This window comes from Hippopotamus amphibius, chromosome 5 (assembly GCF_030028045.1).
Source record: "Hippopotamus amphibius kiboko isolate mHipAmp2 chromosome 5, mHipAmp2.hap2, whole genome shotgun sequence".
Classification (NCBI taxonomy): Eukaryota; Metazoa; Chordata; class Mammalia; order Artiodactyla; family Hippopotamidae; genus Hippopotamus; species Hippopotamus amphibius.
Genome location: NC_080190.1, coordinates 48957663 through 48975863, shown reverse-complemented (window position 1 = coordinate 48975863; position 18201 = coordinate 48957663). Strand labels below are relative to the sequence as shown.

The 18201-nt window shown below is 51.2% G+C and overlaps 2 protein-coding genes across 4 annotated transcripts in view; one reads left to right on the top strand and one right to left on the bottom strand.

Moving 5' to 3' along the window:
* Positions 1 to 13278, top strand: part of MARCHF8 (membrane associated ring-CH-type finger 8) — a 116970-nt gene extending 103692 nt beyond the window's left edge. The window contains exons 5-9 of one of the 2 annotated variants that reach the window (XM_057735093.1): positions 4242 to 4324; positions 4557 to 5402; positions 6825 to 7005; positions 8926 to 9073; positions 9470 to 13278. In XM_057735093.1, coding sequence (XP_057591076.1) covers positions 4242 to 4324; positions 4557 to 5402; positions 6825 to 7005; positions 8926 to 9073; positions 9470 to 9774 — 1563 coding nt within the window. In that variant the 3' untranslated portion in view covers positions 9775 to 13278. The remainder of the gene's footprint in view (positions 1 to 4241; positions 4325 to 4556; positions 5403 to 6824; positions 7006 to 8925; positions 9074 to 9469) is intronic. The other variant, XM_057735092.1, reaches the window with a different exon arrangement.
* Positions 13279 to 16823: 3545 nt separating this feature from the next.
* ALOX5 (arachidonate 5-lipoxygenase) overlaps positions 16824 to 18201 on the bottom strand; it is a 48704-nt gene continuing 47326 nt past the window's right edge. For both annotated transcript variants that reach the window (XM_057737494.1, XM_057737495.1), the window contains exon 14: positions 16824 to 17515. In XM_057737494.1, the coding sequence (XP_057593477.1) occupies positions 17336 to 17515 (180 nt within the window). In that variant the 3' untranslated portion in view covers positions 16824 to 17335. The remainder of the gene's footprint in view (positions 17516 to 18201) is intronic.

Here is an 18201-nt window from a genome sequence, read left to right as displayed (position 1 = left end):
CATGAGCCCTCTTTGCATCTTGCCTTCCCTCTCTAGTCCTTTCCTCAAGTTCCCCTCCAGGCTTAAAAGCAAACAAGCCCAACCAGACCATTTCTTGTGGCCCTATACCTGTTGATGAAAATCAGGTGGGCAGATTCACTTTTGTTAGGGAGCAAAATGTTTTAAAATAAGCTTTGCTGGTAAATGAAAAAGGACCCAGTGGTGTTTTGCAATAGAAAAGGAGGAGGAAGTGGCTGAGAGGGAGGTTGGAAGGTAATGCAGTAGAAGGAGCAAGGGAAGGAAGTGATGCAAAAAGCAAGCAGGGAAGATTAGGGTTAAGGAAGGTACAGCTGGTGTCCTGCAGGGAGGAAGTCCCCTCCAGTGTCAAACTGGTACGTTCCTGCCAAGGACTGAGAACTCTACTTGGTGAGTCTGTTATGACAGCCCTCCCAATGGCAGTAAGTTCTCTTAAAGGGAAACAGAGGTAGGGGGCATGCCAACTTCTACCAGGGGATATATGGAAAGTTTTCTGTTCCTTACTCGTTTTTGGCAGCCTTGGTAAAATCATTTAAAACAGTGGGTTAATAGGAAAGGCAACCATTAAGTGACTTGAGGACAGCAAAACAAACTTGTCATTCCTAAGAAATAAAAGCAACTGGGATTTAGGCCTAGAGAGAATCCAGAGGTTTGTTTTGGCATAATTGATTACAACATCTTAAAAAGGGGATTTTTATGAAAATTTTTTTGTCGTGAAGTTGCTTTACATTCTTTTTCATGACTGGAATGTGTCTTGTTTGAGAACCAACAAAGAACTTCAGGAACAGAGGGCTTTAAATTTTCTTGTTATGAACCTTTACCCCTTTTATCGGTAACTGTGGAGTCCTGTGTGGTCTGATCCTTGTGGAGGTGTTCTCTGGCGACCGTGTGGGAGCAGAGAGTCTTCTTTTCTCTTGAGCCAGTGCTGCGCTGCAGCCTCCCGCACGTCCCCCTGCCCACTGCTCTCAGGAGGGGCTGGGCAGCTGTCAGCCGGAGCCTCTGAGAGGAGACTGCCAGCCCCTTGACGTGCCTTGACCTCCCTGGTTGGACCCTGGAACTGTGTGTGAACCTCTCTGGCTTCATTTGGTCGTCGCCATTGTTGATCAGGCCAGTCTTTTAAATCCTTGTTGGTAGGTGGATAGATGTTACTCAGCCTGATACCAGCAACAAGCTCTTTACAGTTGCTGTTGCTGTGCTTTGGTGATTATTCTGCATGAGATCTGGTCCTGAACGTCAACATGTGCTGCTCTTTAGCTGGCGAGAGAAGGAACCTCTCTGGGGGCTGTGATGGCCCCATGAATCTAGCTCATTTTCTTGCCCTTAAGGAGAAGGAGCTAGGATAAGGCATTTGTTGGCTTGTATGTGTGTGAAACAACAGTAAGTAGATTTTAAAAATTTCCTTATAACCTCATGACCTAATAAGAAGGGAGACTTTTTCTCTGTTATTGGGAGGCCTCTTGAGGCTTGGATGTTACTTGCTGAGAGTGTCTCATGATGTTCTTTGTGGGATCGGAGACGATGAAGTGAGGACAGGAGCACAGATAGAGGATGCCGAGGCTGTTCCTGTTTCCTAAACAAACAGAGCAGGGGCTGCCGCCGTCCGCAGGCCTGCCGATCTGCTGCAAGTGCAGACACGACTGTGTGTGAGTCCCCGAGACACACCTGAAGCGGGAAGCCCCCGGGAAAGGGATCACGGATGTCAAGTGTGTGGATAGTCTGGCTGCTTCCTCGGTGCAGGTTTTGTTCTGCTCTGAGGCTCTTCCCTCCTACCACCGAGGCTTGCTCCCGGCACGGGCCTGTGATAATGTGAGCTCTACCCCAGACTTCCCTTTTTTACGTGAATTATTTGAGGTTCAAAACAGGAGTGAGAGGACCTTTTGTTTTGGTTTCAGCTTCACATCTGAGACCTTCCTCCTCTCATGGACACCGATTCTGGGAGGGCCTCATTCTCCAGATAAGATGCCACTTTCCTTTCACAGGATTTACCTTCCCTTCAGAATACAGAAAAGTATGTGTGGTTTCAAGAGGCTCCTGTCCTTAGAACGTAACAGGGAGGGAGATAACTAGGTATTGCCCCTGTCTTCTTCGTGAGCAGTGCACTTTTCCCTTCCTCACGTGGAGAGAGTGCTTCCTTCTCTACCTCAGTCTGAGTGACTACACTTGACCCAGCAACCTAGAGGAAGAAGAGTTGACCTCATAGCAGTGAGGGGACAAGGACTCAAACCTGCTTTCCCGTCCTCCCTTCCTCCCAGGTCTGCTTGGGGAGGCTTACTGACGATGCTCACTGCTCCACACCGTGGCCAGCTTGTGGCCTTACCCGTGGATGCTGAACAGAGCTGGTTACCCTCACAAGTTAAAGAAGGGAGCAAGAAGTTCAGGAAGGCTCTGCATCTCAGAGCGGGGTTAGGACTGAATGTCAGAGACCAGGCCGGTTGTAGGAGCTGAGGATGTTAGTATGGCTCTCCTCAGCTTGCCTCCCTGCAGTGATTCACAGTAAAGACCCTGTGTGCGCATCTCAGAACAGAGGAGCCCATGATGGCTGCGTGTGAGGAGGGCACAGGAGAAAGCAGAGGAGGGGGCGTGGCTTGTGCAGCGGGAATGTAGCGGCATAATGTGGAGACCCCCTGTAGTGCAAGGTTATCTGGGGGATGTCCTTTTCCTGGCTCCAGATAAACTTTAGATTCTTAAGAACTTTGACCAGCTTTTACAGAAAGTATACCCAATGTTCATATACACTTACCCTTAGAAAATAAGTGTGGATTCTTTGATGACTCAGAAGATGTGCTTGTTGAGTAATGCTGCATAATTCTAGCATATACATGTGGTATGATAACAGATAACATCTTGGGTCAAGTTTCTTTAGCTTGAGTTGGGTTTAAAATGATGTTTCATTCCCGCGTTGGGGAGCAGGAATAGCTGTCCAGTGAACACTTCAATCAGAGTGCCGGTTCTGTCTGGCTCTTCCCATGCTGGTGCATCTGCTGGAGAGGGGAGTTGGGGAGAGTTGTCCTGGTGGCTGATGTAAGTCAGGGGTCCCACAGCTGGAGTGCTAGGATGAGGGTACATCCTGGGGGTGGCACTGAGCAAGAGTAGGGGTAGGCCTCAGCCAGGGAATGGTGTCCAGAGTAGGCTTTCCAGAATCAAGGAGCAGGGCTGAGGGCCACTTGAGTGGGCCTGGGGAGGGTGGGGAGGAGATGTTGGCTTGCTCTTGATAAGAGAATCACAGTACTGTCTTCACGTGGCCCTTGAGGTTGCATGCAGCAGATGCTCCCTCAAGATAAGTGCAGATGCTCACTCAAGATAAGTGTCCTAAGGAGGGAGGAACACATAGGGTGCTGTGAGGGCCATGATGCTCAGGAGGCAGTCTTGATGAGGCCTGGCAAGCACCCCACAGAGGCTGGAGGGGGAGGCTGGGGGACCCGCTGGTGGTGGTCGCATATCCTCAGCTCAGTTACACTCCCTGTTCCTATTTCTCTCCTCTGCTCCTCTTTCCACCGTGGTACTTCCTCACCCTCCCGGATCTTTTCTTTAATTTTGGCTTGTTCATGACCCGTCTGAGCCCCTGCTTTATCTCATGACCTCTTCCTATACTTTCTTCCAAATGTACGTGTTCTTGATAATTTTCTCAGTACACAATCGCAAGATTGGGATCCTTGGGAGCATGCTGTGCTCAGCCCCTCCTGGGCCCAGGGTTGAGCTCTGGGTTGGTGGGCCTGTGCTCAGGTCGTCTCCCCTTTGTATATAGAGCATTGCCAGGGTAGTGAGGGTTTGCGGACCAGCCGCCAGGTGGTGATGGAGGAGAGGCTGTCACATTCTGCCCGCCTCAGCGAGGGCGATCCCAGGCACGCGGTTAAAGAGTGCGGGGTCAGGGAAGCAAGGCTGGCAGGGAAGGCGCCTCATGTTTGTGTTGCATTGGTTGCCTCAGTGCTTGGCTGTTTGACGTATGTATGCGTTAGTGACGTTTAGATGCTTAGAGGATAGATGACACTGAATCTGCAGGAGGTGATGGTGCTGTTCCAGAGTCTCAGATATTTCTTGACTACAGTTTTACCCTCATCTGAGAAAAGAGGGGTGCTGCTTGGTTTGTTCTTACCTTGGCTTGTAGGGACCTCACGTGTGCTGTTCACTGAGCAGTGGGCAATGGCAGACCCTCGCCACTCACACGGAGCTGGTGTTTGCGGTGCCCTGGCTTTTCCTGAAAACTGACTGGAGGTGTGTTGTTGCAGGCCGGGGGCTCTTCAGTGGCGTCCGCTCCGGTGTCCGCCTTCTCTCGCACTTCCGTCACGCCCTCCAATCAGGACATCTGCAGGTAATGCTCTGCTTGCCGCGCTGCGCCAGTTCACGTGTGTCCCGGGAGCAAGCGCTCGTGTCTGCGGGGTCTTGGTTCTCCATGTGCCTCTGCTCCAAACGGTCAGCCTGGTTTTATGTGCTGTTTGCTCACCAGGTTACCACACAAGTCTCATTTCTTCACTTTGATGTCTGTTCTCTTTTAAAATTGATTTTACTTTCTGTGCTTTTATTCCACTGTTCTCTGCATGCAGTTCCAGTGCAGTGTTTTCTGAGTGTTGTCACCACAGTCCCGTGCAGTCTGCTGTTGTCTTGAAAGCTCCTCCCTGCCAGAGTTCTCTGACACAAGGGCTCACTGTGACAGTGGTCTGTCAAGACACAGTGCAGGCGTCAAAGAGGAATTCCTGTGGCTCAGAGTGGGCCCAGGCCTTGAAGCCTGCTAAGGATACCAGAGCCAGAAGAACACTAAGGTTCTCCAAATCCCTGAATGATGTGGGTGAGAAGGCCCAAGACACTTTGGAAAGTTTTGACTATGTGGAGAGAACTTGCTCTGAAGGGAAACTGATACTCCCTCAAGACCCATGTCTCAGAATTAACAGGTTCCACCAGAAAGAAAAAAGAACACCGAGTCGCAAACCTCTTGGCAGTTCCAAGCGTTCTTGTGTTTCATCCCTTTCTGCCAGTCGTTCGGCAGCCTCGGAGGCGGGAGCCGGCCAGGGGGGCTTGCACATCCCGCTTCTGGGTGAGAAGGCGGATGGCGAGGCCGTGTCCAGAAGCCGGCGGCTGCTCCGGTACCTGTTCTCGCTGTCACGCGGCTCGAGCGCCAGCAGCCTGCACCGGTTCCACGAGCTGGAGAGCTGCGCCGCCGGCCCGCACCCCGCCAAGTCCTCCAGCGGGCTGGCCGGGAGCGCAGGCTTCTGCTCCGATGAAATGGGAGATGACGATGTCTTTGAGGACAGCACATCCGCAAAACTCAAGAGCAGGGTCCTGCGGGCGCCCCTGTGCTCGGTGGAGAAGGACAGTGACCTGGATTGTCCTTCCCCTCTCTCTGAAAAGGGCCCCCCAATCTCTCCTGTGTCCACGTCAGGGGATGCCTGCAGGTTGGTTTGCCAAGAACCACCATTCTGGCCATCTCTGCTCCCCACACCTCCATGGCCTCATCTTGCTTTAATATGTGAAGTTTCAGGAAAGTGAATAGGCAGCTGTACACAGTTACGGATTAATAGTTTTCTCCAGAATAGATTATTGATATCATTTGAAAAACCAATTTTTATGACTTGGGTCCCAAGGTAGTTTCATGGATAAGAGGAAGAAGCTACACATATTAAAGGCCAAGCTGACTCTTCTCAACTAAAAATAAGTAGCCTTTGCTTAAAGAAAGTGGAAGAAAGAAAGTAGTATCTCCAGTCTTCCAGCTTGATTGTCTAGATATTAAGCATTGGCCTCCCCTCTCGACCTTGTTTTTACTCCTTGCTCCACACAGTGTGCATGAGGAGGGGCTGTTCTTCAGCAGTTCCTTCCTTCCTTGTTTGTAACTTGATGTAGTCACCTCTGCCCAGGTCCTGACTCCACTCCCCACCTTACCTTCCCGGGCGCAGCGTCCTTGTCAGGCCTCCAGAGGCTTTCAGAACTCACTTTTGTTGCCACTTTTAGGCTTCCCCCATTCTAACCTTTCCCCAGGGGCCCTTCCTCAGGATCAGCTATTATCATTTCTTTTGAAAAATAATTAGGTCAGAAACCCCTCTCACAGAAACAAACAGCTGAGAGCCTGGCCTGGGCCAGACCCCAGCTCCTTTCAGGCCAGTTGTCCCTACCTGCTCTCCAGCTGCTGGGAAAGACACTTCGTTTCTCAAAAGTCTGTTAAGTTCCTTGAGGTTAGTAGCTACATCCTGTTGCATGCACCCTTAGAAATAATGAATGATTTAAATTTCTCACTTATTGCTATGAGTGGTCCTGAAAAAAGAAATTGCAGCGTCTTATAATGGTTTTTCAGGTCCAGGAGAAGCACTGTGGTTTCTCTGTTTACTCTCTGAGAGAGGACGAAAATATGTAGTTGTGGTGTGTGAAGGTGAGGGCAGTGATTATAGCTAACAAGCAGAGTTCATCCTCTTTTCAAGTCACTGATATTTTTGAAAGGTAGAGTGGTGGTTTTGTTTTACACAGAAATTTTACCTCTAATTATTTGAACATCATAAGTTCTGGACGATGCTTCCATGTTGCCTTAACTCTGTCTTTTAGTGACGTTCTTAAGTCTTACCCAAAAGGACTGCTTTGTCATTTCTTATATCATTTTTTCCTCTCTGATGCCAAATGCCATCCAGACTTTCCGTGTTGGTGCGGTAAGCTAGAAATTTTAGTTTGTAGTAATTGTTTTCATTTGTGTTTGTATGTTTTCGTGCTTATAGTCATTTCGTGATGTTTGTTTCTGAACGTTTTCCTTGGGGGGACTGACCTTCCACTGAAGCGTCATCTTCCCTGTCGTGTGGCCCTTCTTGTAATGACTGGCTTTCCTTCCGCCGCAGGATCTGTCACTGTGAAGGGGATGACGAGAGCCCTCTGATCACGCCCTGCCACTGCACAGGGAGCCTCCACTTCGTGCACCAGACCTGCCTGCAGCAGTGGATCAAGAGCTCCGACACGCGCTGCTGTGAGCTATGCAAGTACGAGTTCATCATGGAGACCAAGCTGAAGCCTCTGAGAAAAGTACGTGTAAGGCCAGCCTCAGGAGGGCTTTAGCCTCGCTCAGATGAGCGCCGGAAAGACTTAGCACCTGGGACTGGGTGGAGCCACAGTTGGCTTGCATTCACCTCTTTACGAAGTGGGGGCTGGTGTGTACATTCAGGTGTCTGGTACTGATTTCCAAGCCCCGCCTCTGAGGAAGAAGCTCTTTCTGACGATTCAGTCACAATGTTTTCTTTTTCCTTAAAACTAAGACTGCTTGCTTGTCTGTATCAGTCATTTGGCCCTTGAGCAGAGACTGTCTTGTGACATCTTAGTCAGCATTAAACTTTGTATATGTTAACTATTCATGCGTTGCCTCTAATTAGGACCATATAGCAGAGATTATATGGTCTCCCCAGCACAAAGCACAGGATAACGTAGTGAATTTATTTCTGTATAGCTGTGACAAGTTTTTGCTAGATGGGAGGTGGGGGCGGATGGGAAAAGAAAGGAACCACAGGCATTACATGAAACACAGCTCTCGGCAGGTCCCATGTCCTTGCTTCCTCTGAGAGGAGCCTCGTCCGGCGCTCCCCCCCATGTAAACATTGACTGTTTAATCTGTCTGTGTGCCCAGCACATGGAGAGATTTTGTTTGGAAGAATAAAAGACTTGTTCTTATCTCAGAACTTTAATACGCAAATTGCAAGAGGAATCACATAATCAGGTAACAGCACTTGATGTGCCAGTTAAATGCTAACTTCCATGGTGATAGGGCATATCAGATATTCAGGGAAGAAAGTATTCATTGCAGGTTGGAGTTCTGGGGAAGCACAGTGAATATCTGGTGTTGAAGCAGTTCTTGAAAGATCAGTAGCGTTCAGAGGGGAGGTGAAAGGAGTCTAGAGAGGTCAGATTGTCTCTGGAGAAAAGTATCAAAGGTAGGGTGAGCATTTCCGGGGAGTGTGAAAGGCTTGAACTGAAAGTGTCTTAGAAAATCAGGGGAGCGTTATAGGAGGGAAGCCAGATAAAGATACTGTATCACATCATAGCAGAAAGCAATCTGGATGTTAGAGAAGGCAGGCGCAAACTGCGTAAAAAAAAATGTTCTGCCCATAAAAGCCTTCTCATTGATTGGGTACCCACTCTATGCTGATCCCGCAAGGGAGGCATATGGCACTTTGACCAATATAAATAGTCCGTGAGGCTCTGCTTTCAGCTTACCCTGAATAGAACCATCTGGAAAGGCTGTGAGGAGTGCTGGCAGGGGATATGCAGTGTTTACACTTGTTCTTTCTCTCTACCTCTATGTGTTTTCTTCTGATTCGGAAACCAGTAAATGAAAAAGAAAATCTGGCTATTTGGAATAAATTAATGAGCTCCTAGAGGAGATGGGACTGGCACAGACTGCTTGTACCAGGAACTCTTAGCATCGATTTCACGGTGTTGCTGCCAAAGTAGCAGAGGACCAAAGAGTGAGCGCCCTCCGCCATCACCTTCACGACATAGTGTGACCCATCTGCTAGTGTGTTGTGGTGTCATCAACCCCCTTCTTTCCCTCACTCATGCCAGTCAGCAGGTCAGGGAGCGCCACCTGGGTCTTGGGCCAACGTGCTGTTTTCATCAGGACCAAAACCATGAAATTTTTTATCCAGCCATTGACTGCCTGCTTGCCAGAATAAGCAGCCACGGAGATTGCTGGTGGCAGTTCATAGCTCCGTTTGATCCCAGCTTCTCTTCATTGCATAGAAGGTTGGCTGTCAGCAGAATACCAGTGCCTGGTACCTGGTTGAAGCCACGTGGTTTAAAGGAAACAACCCTGGGTGTTTGGGGGAATTCACCTACCTTGGGAAAGGGGGAGGGAAGAGGGAAGCCAGTCTGACCATCAGCAGAGCTCTCACCCCATCGCAGCACTTTGTGCCCACTAGCCTGAGCCTCACACTCTGTGTGTTGTCTTTCCAGTGGGAGAAGCTGCAGATGACATCCAGCGAGCGCAGGAAGATCATGTGCTCCGTGACGTTCCACGTCATCGCCATCACGTGTGTAGTCTGGTCCTTGTATGTGCTCATCGACCGCACCGCTGAGGAGATCAAGCAGGGGCAGGCGACAGGTATGTGCTCAGGACGAAAGGTGCGCCCGGGGCTCCTGGATGGCCCAGTGGGTCTTAGGTTCCTCCACGTTGATTTTCACCCCAGACCTCAACTGTCTGGGCTTCTGGAGGGAGGCATCAATTAGGAGGCATCCTTTTTGGATGTTTCTTTTGCTGTCGTGGTAGTTTTTAAAACCCAGTCAGAAGAGATCAAATCACGGAGAGAGAATCTCCACAAGTGGCCCCTGGAGGAGCAGGATGAAAGGGAGTGGATACGCTTTTCCATTCCTCCTCCAGCGAAACAAGATTCCATGAGTTAAGCATCCATGGTTATGGGAAGTTTGGAAATTGCGTGTTATTTACTTCACATTTTAAGTGAGGTCTGCTGATAGGCTAACTGGGTTTTTTGCCTTCCAGGAATCCTAGAGTGGCCCTTTTGGACTAAATTGGTGGTTGTGGCCATTGGCTTTACTGGTGGACTTCTTTTTATGTACGTTCAGTGCAAAGTGTACGTACAATTATGGAAGAGACTCAAGGCTTATAACAGAGTAATCTATGTCCAAAACTGTCCAGAAACAAGCAAAAAGAATATTTTTGAAAAATCTGCACTAACAGAGCCCAACTTTGAAAATAAAGATGGACATGGAATCTGTCATTCCGACACAAACTCTTCTTGTTGCACAGAACCTGAAGACACTGGAGCAGAGATCGTTCACGTCTGATTATGTGGAGGGTGTAGTTCTCCTGGACATCTGCGAACAGCTGAAGGAAATTGTTTACTGCCAATTGTGTACCTTTTCTTATGTCCTTTAATAGTGTAGACCGGGCAGGTGACTATTTTTAATGGCTTCTCTTTTTCTAAACCCTCCTTAGTGACTCTCTTGGAAAACCCTCACGTCAGCTGTGCACGGCTGGGTTCCGCTTCTGCCAGCTGCCTGCGGGAAGGGAAGGTGGGAGAGCCTGGGACACCGTGATGGGGCGCTGGCTGGGTTCCGGCTCGGAGTCTGGAGCAGAATAAGAGAATAAGATGCCAAACCTGAGGGAAGAGCGGGAGCTGGTGGTGCCGGGGCCCTGGTGCGCCTCTTCCAGTGGGCAGATCCCACCCTTCCCCCCACCCTCTGGAGTGGAGCTTTGGGAACGTCTGGCCATGGGGGGAGTGCCTTCCTCCTCACTAACTGCAGGGAGGCCGCCACGGACAGTTCCCAAGCAGACGGGCCACGGTGCTCTGTGCGTGGTGGTGAGCGATTCACTAAGCAAAGCAAAGCACTTTACAAAAAGAGAGTCTTTATTTTGTAATATGTGTATCCCATGGGATTGACATTTAAAAGAACGTCTCATTTAGAAACCTTCCCTTTACGACGCTGATTCTCTTTCACATTGTAATAGGTTGAAAACCCTTTTTGCCTTATATATGCTAAGATACGTGACATCTACTCTGTGTCCATAAAAGGGACTTGTGACTCTAAAGCAGGACAAACAGGTCTAAGGCTTTTTCATAACATTTTATGAGAATTAATGGATGCTAAATGGCAATTTGAGCATAATTCCTATGGATTTGAGCCTGTTTTATGACAAGTCTTCATGTCATAGGGCTGCTCTGAATGTTTCTTGGTGTGTGTGTGTGTGTGTGTGTGTCAGCCCAGAAGAAGAAGGGTTCATGAGATCTAAATGAAAGGAAGTAATTAGAACAAAACTGAATATTTGAAAACTGTTCCTTTACAGACAAACCTCTCCAGTTTGTGCTGGCTTGACACTGATGGAGTAGGCATGCGTGGCCCTGGCCTGGGGCGTGCACACTGCAGGTGCTCCTGGGTGCCTGCCACTCGGCCAGCCCCTGCTCCTGGCACGTTCTGTGGGTCACTGCCCAGGACAGAGAGGCAGGCAGCCTGGCTCTGGGGCGAGGGCCAGGAGTGAGCCGCAGACTGCCATGGTCCACTGTGTCCCTGCTCCCAGCCACACCCCTGCCCATTTGTCGCCTTAACTGGACTGAACAGAGAGGATCCTTTAGGGCCCCCTGGCCCTGCTATCAGTCCATTCTGTCATCAGGGATTATCTCCTGTACCATTTTTCATAAAACAAAACCAAAATCACTACCATCAAATGGCCTTTGTCCCTTTAAAAAGGTCTGCTTAAAATTATGTTTTTAAAGACCAGTTTCATCATGCCAGGCAAGTAAGAGTCAACTCCAGGAAAATAGGCCGGGGGGTGTCCGCAGTGTAAGATGAGTATGCCTGGATACTTGCTCTCCAGGTAGCTCTGCAAATGCCTGGGGTGAGATGCCTGGGGGTCCTGCCCTCCATTCTCTGAGCCTTAGATGCTTCATCCAACCTGTTAAGAGGAGGAAGCGAACAGAAGATGATTCCCTTACATTTCAGAGTGGAAGCCCCTTGGTTTGTTTTGAAAGCCAGGAGGAGGCTGAAGGGTCTTTAAGCTCTGGGTGAGGGCTTTGCCCTGCCATGGCTTCTCAGGCCTGGCAGGTGCTGTCCAGTCATAACCCATCCCTAGAAATAGGTCAGCCTGCCCTCTTCATCTCCCAGGCCATATCCAGCCCATGTCTGTGCTCACTGTGCCCCAAAGTGCAATTACCTACACCCCTTCTCAGCCCGGGGACGCCAAGCAGCTACCGATAGTCCACTCAGGAGAGCTGAATCCCAGGTATGCCTGTGCCCCTTAGGAACTCCCTGGGCAAGTCCCCCTTGTCCCTCTAATGGCAGGTGAGTGGTCAAGGGAAGACTGGGATAGATTTTTAAGTGGGAATCATTCATTCCCTTTCCCCGCAGTGGAATCCCTTATGCTGGACTTGAAAAGCACTGAGACTTGGTGCAGAGAGGAGAGTGTACTTAGGTGGGGATCGCCCCAGGGCAGCCCACCCGGTGTGACTGGCACCCCCTATGGCAGAGGTGCCTTTATAACCATCACTGTTGTGTTGCTCTTGTGCCCAACCAGACTCCTGGGAAGCCCTGTCACTTCTTTTCAGAAAGGGCCATCTTGTCATCTCCAGCCAGGCTCCTAAGAGCCTGAGCCTGTGGACAGTCAGCCCCGTGTCATTCTTTCCTCTCCTGGGATGGCGCACAGCTATCTCGTTGCCTTTCTCTTTCCTTGCAGGTTCTGTTGAGCACCTCTGATCCCCTGCTTAGTTCCAGCACTAATCTCTTCCCCGCTGGGACCAGCAGTGAAGTGCGAAGCCCTGGCAAGGTTGTGCTGTGCTGCCACCTAGTGGGAGCTGTGGGTCTGCCAGGTATTCGCTTCGTCTGTGTCAGCTTGCCCTCTAGGTTCTTTCGGGGGGTTAATTGGTCCCCATTTCCTCATCATTTTGCACCTGGCTTTAGTGAGAAGATGGCACTTGGTTGAATTAATAGATATGTGGACTGAGCTTGCAGGTCTCAGGGCCAGGAGGGGTGGTATTTGTAGGCCAGGCGACGAGGAGAGGGAAGCAGCCTCAGGTGTCGCCAGCCAGACATCTCTGATTTGGCCTCTGCTTCCCCTCAAATTATAGTTAAAGTGAAGGGCTTTTGTGTCCGAGTTTATTTGAAGATTTTCCTGAAAATTGTAAAAGATCTCTTCCTACCACAGGCCTCTAATATCTCTTCCTTTTTTGCTTCAGTCCACTCTTCAATCTTATGGGTCCAGTTTCAAAACCTGCAGGTGTGCCCTACCTGGCTACAGACATACAGGCCCCAGGCATTGGGCGGGTTCAAGAGCCTCAGGTAGTGCCTACACGGGTTTGAGCTGCCCCTGCTGCCTGGTGGTCGCTGCAGAGCTGGAGGAGGACTGGGCACGGCAGGGTAAAGGTCCACAACAGTGTGGACTTGGCCTAACGCAGATACACTTTTGAGATACTTTCCCGCTTGGATCTGATTTGAAATATGCAGCTTCCATCTCTAGTCCAAGGAAAGGCTGAAACATAGGGAAGTAAAAGCATTTGTCTTTGTTTTGGAAGTAATTAAATTGTGCAACTCATCACCTATTTAGATGCAATGTTTGTAGGAAGTTGATTGTTAATAAAGACCAAATTTACACTGGCATGTGTGGTGTAGTTTCTAAAAGGCACTTCACATTTGAACTTTTTCTTAACTTAGACAATTTCTAGTTATCTAAATGTCTAGTTTTGTATCCTTTTGTGTATGTTCTCTGTTTCTCAGTATTACTGCTTGAATAATTCTCTTTACTGGGGGGTTGTTTGTACTATACACGGGAGTGTCTAATTGCAGCAATAAAGCATTTCTTTAAAAAGGAGTTTTGCTATGAAAATGTTTTCCTGCAAGGAGGCTGGGACATTGGCAGGCACTCCAGTGGTCTGGTCCCCTTTCCGAGATCCTCTGGCTTGCGGACTCTTCTGTCCCTGTAAGGGAGGACGGGTTCCTCAGACACTGGCAGTCAGTGGGGAGGAATGGGTTCTGGAGGATGTGTGAGCGAAAGAGTGAAAGCTGAAGTCGTTCTCACAAGTGTGCTCGTTTCAAACATTCAGGCTCTGCTTGGACTCACCGCACTGAGAGAAGCCAGGTGCGAGTTGAGGGTGTGTACGGCACCATGACCACTGGAGCCGTACATCGCTTATACTAGCCTTACCTGTTGAAACATACACTGAAGCACAGCCCAGCTGAGTGAGGGGACGGGGCAGGGCTGACAGGATTGCTGGTGATAGCTTAGCCTCGCTCCTGGCGGGGCTTCCCTGAGTAACGGCAGTGCCGTTGATCCTCCAGTCTCGGGACTGCAAACCACTCCCAGGGCTGGGAGTGCCAAGGGTGGGCACCTGGCTTCACCCGCGTGCACCAGCTGAAAGGAGGGAGGCCAAGGGCGCCCCGACATACTGTACTTGGTGAGCCGGGAGAATCCATCTGTGAGTTCAGGGCGCTGCAGCGGGCTGCCAGGAGACTGGGGGGCTAAGCAGGGGAGTGCTTTGCCAAATGTCCTCCCTGCGTGACTTGGGAGAAAAGGTCCCCAGAACTGGGTGGAGCTGTTGAGGCTCCTAGGAGAGGAGGGGGCCGCAGAGCAGCTGAGTGTGCTGGGGTGTGTGCTTGTGGGAGGGATGGAGGTTAGTGCCCTCCACCCCTCCCAGCTCACTTGAGCTCAACTGTTGGTTGGAGGGAGTGGTGAGTGTGGAGCTGAAAGAGGAACCTTCTGTAAGACTGCGAGGTGGGGGCTGCTGGTGAGCCTCTGTGCTTTGGGGACCCGATGAATTTGAGTTTGGCTAAAGAGACACCAAATAAGGTCTTGTTGCAAGCAGGCCGGAGACAACGCCGCCCCCAGACCTCTTTGCCCTTTGACACCAGCCACAAAATAACAGGTTAGGGCTGCTGATGGCATACCACTGGGGGCCCTTTGAACCCTCTGGGTCAGGAGGTGGCCTGCTGCTGCTCTCAGACCAGCCTCCTGTTGTGTAAATACCCTTACAGACACACAGCCTTCCCCCGTCATTGACAGACTGTATTCAGCTTTCTTCCTGTTACAATGGCAGATCGTATGGCCTGCAGAGCCTAGAATATTTACACGCCCCTTTATAGAAAAAGTTTGCCAACCCTTGGTCTGTGTCATTGGTGTCCCTAGAGTTGTTGGTGCACAGCCCACGTGGTGTCAGAGGCATAGACAGCCATCTCTCGGGCCTGTCCTTTCTCCCAGCCTCAGAAGTGCCACGGTGACCAGGAGTCCTGCTGCATGTCTATGTTGCCGGGTCTGAAAAGAGCTGAGAAGGGTAGTTCAGGAGGGAAAGAGGGACAGGGAAGAGCCTGCCGTCCTGCTGAGCGTTCCTCCGGGCTGGCAGGCCCACACCTTAGCCATCAGAGAAGCCATGTCTGCCCTGCCTCACCAAGCCACCACTCAGAGCTGAGATGAGAGGAGCAGAGTCTAGCCTCTGCGGGCGTGATCTCAGTGTCCCCTCTGCATGAGGTAGGCATCTGGAGGCCCAGTGGTCCAGGGAGCCAAGCTGGGCTCCACTTTGGTCTCTTGTTCACCTTCCTTCCTTTCATTTGAGACACACAGTGCCAGGCACTCAGCAGACACACAGGTGCTTCCCGGCACCGCTGTGGCACAGTCTTTGGCTGGGGTGGGGGACCAGGGAGAGATGGGAAAAAGGCAACACAGGTTGTTGCAAGAAAGAGTAGAGTTGTCTGTTATCCTTATTCTCCTGCTTTTCTGTTGTTAAAATGCCCTATTGTGAAACAGTGATGAGAGTAGATGGCTGCTCTTGGCAGGGGTGCTTTTTGTGGATTGATTGGTTCCTACCAGCAAAAACTTGATAACACAAATGTCCTTCTGGACTTTTCTTGCAAAACTTTCCTGGTCCATAAAATCCAGTCACCTGGGAACCCTGGTTCCGGGGCTCTTTCCTAGCCATAGGAGGTGTGTGTGTGTGGTTCCCTGAGGACTGTATAAGTGCCCGTGTCACACTCCTGAGAGGACATCCATAGCTTTTATCCGATTTCCAAAGTGGTCTGTGCTTCCTCTCCACAGGAGTGTCCCTCACCCAACACCAAGAACAGTTACTCCAGTCTGACCCCCGTGTACAACGGGGAAACTGAGGCCCAGGGAGGGCATTGCTCTGAGTCACGGAGACCCCACCTTCCAGATCTCAGCCACTTTCTGGGGTATCTGGGAAGAAATGCAGTCAATTCCCACCCCGTCTGGTTCTGCCCTGAGGAGGCCCAGGCCCAAGGGGCGGGCTTGGGCTGTCTGGGCTCATCCCACCGTGTGAAACGGAGGAAGCGAGGGAGGACGAGGAGCTCGCGGGAGCAGGGCTGCCTGCTGGGTTGAATTCGCAGCTACCTGACTGACTTCTGTCTGTTGGAGTCCTGCTCCCCAGAGGCCTGCTGGCAAAGGCTTCGCTGCTTCAGAGGCACGTGTAGGTTCTTATAATGTTGGAGATGAAAGGCGCTCTGGTGCGAGATCACCCAGAGGATGACAGCAGAGCACTGGCTTGGCCTGGAAGGCCCAGCTCCCCTCCAGCTGGCGGCCTCTCAAGGGTTCCTGATCCTGGCTGAGCTTCAGTTTCGTCATCTGTGGGCGGGGGCAGACCCTCTCTGCTGAATACCAGTGCACGTGGAAGTAAGTGGATACTTAAGATAGAGCTGACCAGACCGCCAGCGGTGGCTGGCCTAGCACCACAGGTATACACCTTCCTGAAATCCTGTAGAGCCTGCTGACCCAATTCTGGAGCCAAGGGCTAGGGGCTGGAGGTTGGGTGTGTGTAGGAGGAAACAGTGGTGCATCAGCCCCAAGCTGGGGGCTGGCTCTGCTTCTTGGGCCTGAGGAAAGAAAATGCATTTTTTAAAAAGTCATGTTGCGTCCTCTGCCAGAGGGAAAGCAGCCCCCAGCTCCCGAGACAAAGCCTGGAATCTGTCTGTTAGGTGTCCTGCCGGGAGGAAAACAAAGGAGCAGCAGGCTCCTGTCTTATGCCAGCCCTAGGCCACCACTAGGGCAGAAATAAATAAGGTGGGTTCCCTGTCCTCCAGAGGCTCTAGTTCCAAGGGCGAGACCACATGGGAGGACAGAAGAGGTTTGAGCAAAGTTCGGGAGGAGAGGTGAGCTCTCTCTGGGCAATTAGGATGTCTCCCCAGAGGGGAAGAGATTTGGGATGTGTTCTGAAGGAAGAGTAGGAGCTTTCTGGGCAAAGAAGAGAGAAAAGCACCTTTTCTCCAGACTGGGCGTGGAGCGAGGCTTTTGCCTGGATGGGATGGCAATGATTATGGCTTTTTTGTGGCGGGGAGGGTGTGATTGGAATGTAGCTGTTGGTGTGATTGGAATGTAGCGTGTAGAAGGAGACCTGTTTGAAATGAACTCCTTTATTTTTATGACAACCAAGTCTCAATTCATTCAACAAGAATTTATCTGGGCACCTGCTGTATGCAAGAAATTGGACTAAGCGTAAATAGAACAGAAAATAATCATCCCACGTCGCCAAGAACAAACATCCATCAGCTTTACTGCTCTGCTGGGCTGCCTGCCGCACAGGCGCGGAGCTGCGTGGAGGCCAGGAAGCTACACAGTCCTGCTCCGTGGGGAAAAGGTGCCTACAGTGTTTACACACGTTAATCAAACTGTGGGAGTCACTGGAGACTGAGGAACAAACAGGAAAATGCACCAAAGCTTAGCTATATCATGGTCCCACCTGGGGAGCCTTTGGTTTGAAGCCGGGAGCCTGGGGCCCGCGGGCAGATTCCCAGGAATCCAAAGGCCCACCCCGAAGCCGCCCTGGGAGCCTTCCCACCCGGCCAGGCTGGAGTCTGGGTGCCGAGCCCAGCCGCGAGCAGCTGGCTGTCCTGGAGTGAGACGGGCTCCGGTGGCCGCTCAGATGGCCACGCTGTTGGGAATCCGGTCTGGGGACAAGTAGTAATATGGCAGCTTCTTGTCCTTGTTGCGCGCGGCGATCACGCTGACGATGGTGTCAAGGTTCTTACGGAATCGGGCCATGGCCTCCTTTACAGGCTTCTCGATGAAATGCTCCTCGGGGTACATGCCCAGGAAGAGCTGAGGACCCAGACGCAGACAGAGAGACACGTTAATCCGCGATGAGGTGATGTCAACTGACAGGCCTTGTCCCAGCCCCAGAGCCCATCCTTTCGGAGGCCGGGTGTGTGCTCAGCACCCCCACCCCCCACCGCCACCCCCTGCCACCTGCCGAGAGCGCCCTGAGAGCGCTCCTGGGCTGGGACCTGCGGATCAGTGCCCCGCTGCAGGGGGGCACTAAGGACGGGCAGCGGTGCACGCGGAGGTGGAGGCCGGGGTGGGCCTGGCTGCGGCGGGCGTGCGGCCCGGTCCCACGCAGCACTCCCGCCTTCCCGCTTGCACTCCGGGCGTCAGGGGCACAGGGGCCGGTGCTGGCCTTCTCTCCAGCCCAGGACGGCCACAGCCAGGCTCTGCTGGGGTGGCGTGCTCATTTGCACGCTCACACAGATGTCTGCAAATTAAAACTAGGCCTATCTTTTAGAAACAAACTATGGGATTGTTAACGTTGGAAAGTTTCACACCCAGGGCTGGAAAGGGTGGGAGAAACATCCTGTGCTGTTGATGGGATTTTAGATTTAGTTTGTGGAGGGCAATTCAGTCCCAACATTCTTTGACCAAGAAACTCCTCTACAAAGAATGTACTGGTTCTATTGAACATACACGCCAAGACCCACACGTGAAGATGTTAGAGAGGGACCTCAGAAAAG